Genomic DNA, 4,274 nt, shown 5'->3' with positions numbered 1-4,274 from the left:
GGAGGTCAGCTCAGACTTTTATTTGAGGTTTTAATTTCAGAGATTTTAATCTATATTTTTCTTATTTTCAGGAATATATTGAAGCATTCAGAAGACAGATGTATACTGAAATGTGTGAGATTACAATGAAGGAAATACAGGATAGTGATTTAATGTACACCATAATAAATTACAAAGTTTTCAAAGTATATTGTTCCTATGTACTACACAATCACTTTGCCCAAAAAAGCACAAGGCAGCAATATTTCTTTTAAGTGTGTGTGCATGCACGTGTGTGTGTGTTTCTTGGCTGGCACCATAGCCTTCTTATTTCTTCATCTATATGACAGCTAAAACAAAGAGCATCATTATAAAGAAGGAGAGCAATGAGAAATTACACAGAAGTAACTGAGTTTATTCTTCTTGGATTGACAAATGATCCACAGCAGCAGGTTGTACTCTTCATATTTCTTCTCGTTACCTACATGCTAAGTGTGACTGGGAACCTGGTCATTATCACCCTCACCCTTTCAGATCCCCATCTGAAGACGCCAATGTATTTCTTCCTTCGAAACTTCTCATTCCGAGAAATAGCATTCACCTCTGTCTGCATTCCTAGATTCCTTGCCACCATCATGACGGGGGACAGAACCATTTCTTATAATGGTTGTGTGGCTCAGCTCTTCTTCTTCATCTTCTTGGGGGCGACAGAATTTTACCTCCTGGCTGCCATGTCCTATGACCGCTATGTGGCCATCTGCAAACCCCTGCATTACACCACCATCATGAGCAGCAGAGTCTGTATACTGCTTGTCTTCAGCTCATGGCTTACAGGATTCCTGATCATCTTTCCACCAGTAATCCTGCTGCTGCGGTTGGATTTCTGTGCCTCGAATATAATTGATCATTTCATCTGTGATTCTTCTCCAATTCTGCAGCTTTCTTGCACAAGCACTCGCTTTCTGGAACTCATGGCACTTTTTCTAGCTGTTGTGACGATCACGGTCACCTTAACACCAGTTGTCCTCACCTACATGTACATTATCTGGACAATTCTGAGAATTCCTTCCACGAGTCAAAGGAAAAAAGCCTTTTCCACATGTTCCTCCCACATGATAGTTGTCTCCCTGTCTTATGGCAGCTGCATCTTCATGTACATTAAGCCTTCCGCAAGGGAAAGGGTGACTCTAAGCAAAGGAGTAGCTGTGCTCAATACCTCAGTGGCTCCTCTCTTGAATCCTTTTATATACACTCTACGAAACCAGCAAGTGAAGGAAGCCTTCAAGAACATGGTCCAGAGGATGGCCTTTCCTTCAAATAAATGGATGTGATTATTTAAAACAAAAAAAGTGAAATGAAAAACTCTCTTTCTCTACATAGTCTTTTAAAACCTCATTTCATTCTTTTGTTTACATATATTTATATATCATCAACACCTCCTTTTCTTATTCACCCCAAAACAAGGTTCTCACTATTTTAAGTTATATGAACAAGATCAATTTTCACCTGTGTAGCAGAATTTTGTATGTCAGTAATCTCCATTGTTTTTCATATGAAAGCAAGGTAGATTATGGATTCCTACAAAAATAGAGATTGCTATAAGAAGCTTACTAAAAACCACATACAATAATTAAAATGTAATTTGTATGAAATAATAATATCTTAATATCTCTAAAATATCTTCTTCTGTGTCACCAAGGAAACATCATAAAATTTAAAACATTATTAAAATGTCTCCTTGAATTTATCAATAAAATATTTGGGTTGGAAGAATCAACATTGTGAAAATGACTGTACTACACAAAGCGATTTAAAGATTCAACGCAATCCCTATCAAATTACCAATGGCATTTTTCACAGAACTGGAACAAGAAATCTTGTGATTTGTATGGAAACGCAAAAGCAATCTTGAGAAGGAAAGATGGAGTTGGTGGAATTAGGCTTCCTGACTTCAAGCTATACTACAAGGCCACAGTGATCAAGACAGTATGGTACTGGCACAAAAATAGAAAGGAAGATCAGTGGAACAGAATAGAGAACCCAGAGGTAAACCCAAGCACATGTGGGCACCTTATCTTTGACAAAGGAGGCAAGAATATGCAATGGAAAAAAGACAGCCTCTTCAATAAGTGGTGCCGGGAAAATTGGACAGCTACATGTAAAAGAATGAAATTAGAATGCTTCCTAACACCATACACAAAAACAAACTCCAAATGGATTAAAGACCTAAATGTAAGGCCAGACACTATAAAACTCCTAGAGGAAAACATAGGCAGAACACTCTTTGACATACACCAAAGCAAGATCCTTTTTGACCCATCTCCTAGAATAATGGAAGTAAAATCAAGGATAAAGATATGGGACCTAAAGAAACTTAAAAGCTTTTGCACAGCGAAAGAAACCATAAACAAGACAAGAAGACAACCCTCAGAATGGGAGTAAATACCTGCCAATGAAGCAATGGACAAAGGTTTAATCTCCAAAATATACAAGCAGCTCATGCAGCTTAATACCAAAAAAGCAAATAACCCAGTTCACAAATGGGCAGAAGACCTAAATAGACATTTCTCCAAAGAAGACATACAGATGGCTAACAAACACATGAAAAGATGCTCAACATCACTAATCATTAGAGAAATGCAAGTCAAAGCTACAATGAGGTATCACTTCACATCGGTTAGAATGGCCATCATCCAAAAATCTAGAAACAATAAATGTTGGAGAGGGTGTGGAGAAAAGGGAACTCTCCTGCACTGTTGGTGGGAATGTAAGCTGGTACAGCGGCTATGGAAAACAGTTTGGAGGTTCCTTAAAAAAATAAAAAAAGAACTACCATACGACCCAGTAATCCCACTCCTGGGCATATACCCAGAGAAAACCATAATCCAAAAAGAAACATGTATCATAATGTTCATTGCAGCACTATTTACAATAGCCAGGGCATGAAAGCAACCTAAATGCCTATCAACAGATGAATGGAAAAAGAAGATGTGGCATATATATACAATGGAATAGTACTCAGCCATAAAAAGAAATGACATGGAGCTATATGTAATGAGGTGGATAGACCTAGAGTCTGTCATACAGAATGAAGTAAGCCATAAAGAGGAAAACAAATATTGTATGCTAACTCATATATACGGAATCTAAAAAAAATAAAAATAAAAATGGTACTGATGAACCCAGTGACAGGGCATGAATAAGGATGCAGATGCAGAGAATGGACTGGAGGACACAAGGTTGGGGGGGCGGGGGGTGAAGGGGAAGCTGGGACGAAGTGAAACAGAGTAGCAAAAAAAAGAAAGAAAAAATATATATATAATTAACAGATTTTGAAAAATTAAAGAGAAATTTAAGATAAAATATGCTGTCAGGATGATTAAATTTGCTATTTGAAATGAGACTGTATTGATTTTTATATTAATTTTCCTAGAAAATCATAGCAGTTTTTGTGCACTAGAAGTGATGAAACTTATGGTTTTTTTTCCTTTGATAATATTTCCTAAAAAAGATTGTTTAACTGAAGATTTCCCTCTGGCAATAGCAAAAATAGACCATTTTTAGTACCATCTCTTTCTCTCCAGTTGCCAATGGTATACTCCTAACTGCTATTTGCCCTGTTGGTTTTCATTTTCCAGAGTATGTAAATTCACAAGTCTATTGTTATCTTCTATGGTTTCAACTACAGTCTTTAATATTTAAGAATAGAATGAGTCATTCAACAATTTACTCAGATAACTTTCAAAATGTAACAACATTCCTATTATTCCACTAGTTAAAAAAGGAAGAGATAAAGAGAAAATATTAAAGAATTAGAAATAAATCCCCCAGAAGTTCCTAGACATAGACATAACTAGTTATACACACATATGTATATACATTTATACATATTTGTATTTAAATATACACATATAATATATACAAATCCACAAACACATACACACACACACACAACGTGTGTTTGCATACAGAATCCCAAACATGTTAAAATTTAAATCTTTATGTAAAAATTAGGAAGTAGCATGAGTACATGCAGGTATTTTTGAAATGAATTGAAGATTTCAATACAATGGATCTTTAGCTTCTTAAGAAGAGTTATCACTCATCTGTATATACTTGAGTCGGTCATTGGCATTATTATAATACTCATATAATATATTACTCATATAAGTATTCTCCTTAACCCATTTGAAATCTAACAGGGGTAAATGAATATTCTTAATTTTCGAAACAATTCTTAAAACTGTTTCCAAGAACCAACTTAGATTTTTGTCCTATAGTAATGGATAGTCATT

General features: G+C 35.7%; 1 protein-coding gene across 1 annotated transcript; it reads left to right on the top strand.

Moving 5' to 3' along the window:
* Window positions 1–365: 365 nt before the first annotated feature.
* On the top strand, window positions 366–2,482 carry LOC130833119 (olfactory receptor 6C75-like; the record flags this gene model as incomplete). The annotated part of the gene is made up of 2 exons (XM_057702400.1): window positions 366–1,289; window positions 2,465–2,482. Coding segments are annotated over exons 1-2 (942 nt in total), but the record flags the coding sequence as incomplete, so codon positions are not given.
* Between the last annotated feature and the right edge of the window lie 1,792 nt (window positions 2,483–4,274).

This window comes from Hippopotamus amphibius, chromosome 12, assembly GCF_030028045.1.
Source record: "Hippopotamus amphibius kiboko isolate mHipAmp2 chromosome 12, mHipAmp2.hap2, whole genome shotgun sequence".
Lineage (NCBI taxonomy): Eukaryota > Metazoa > Chordata > Mammalia > Artiodactyla > Hippopotamidae > Hippopotamus > Hippopotamus amphibius.
Note: the sequence above shows the minus strand (reverse complement) of the source record. Positions and strands in the feature narration are given on the sequence as shown.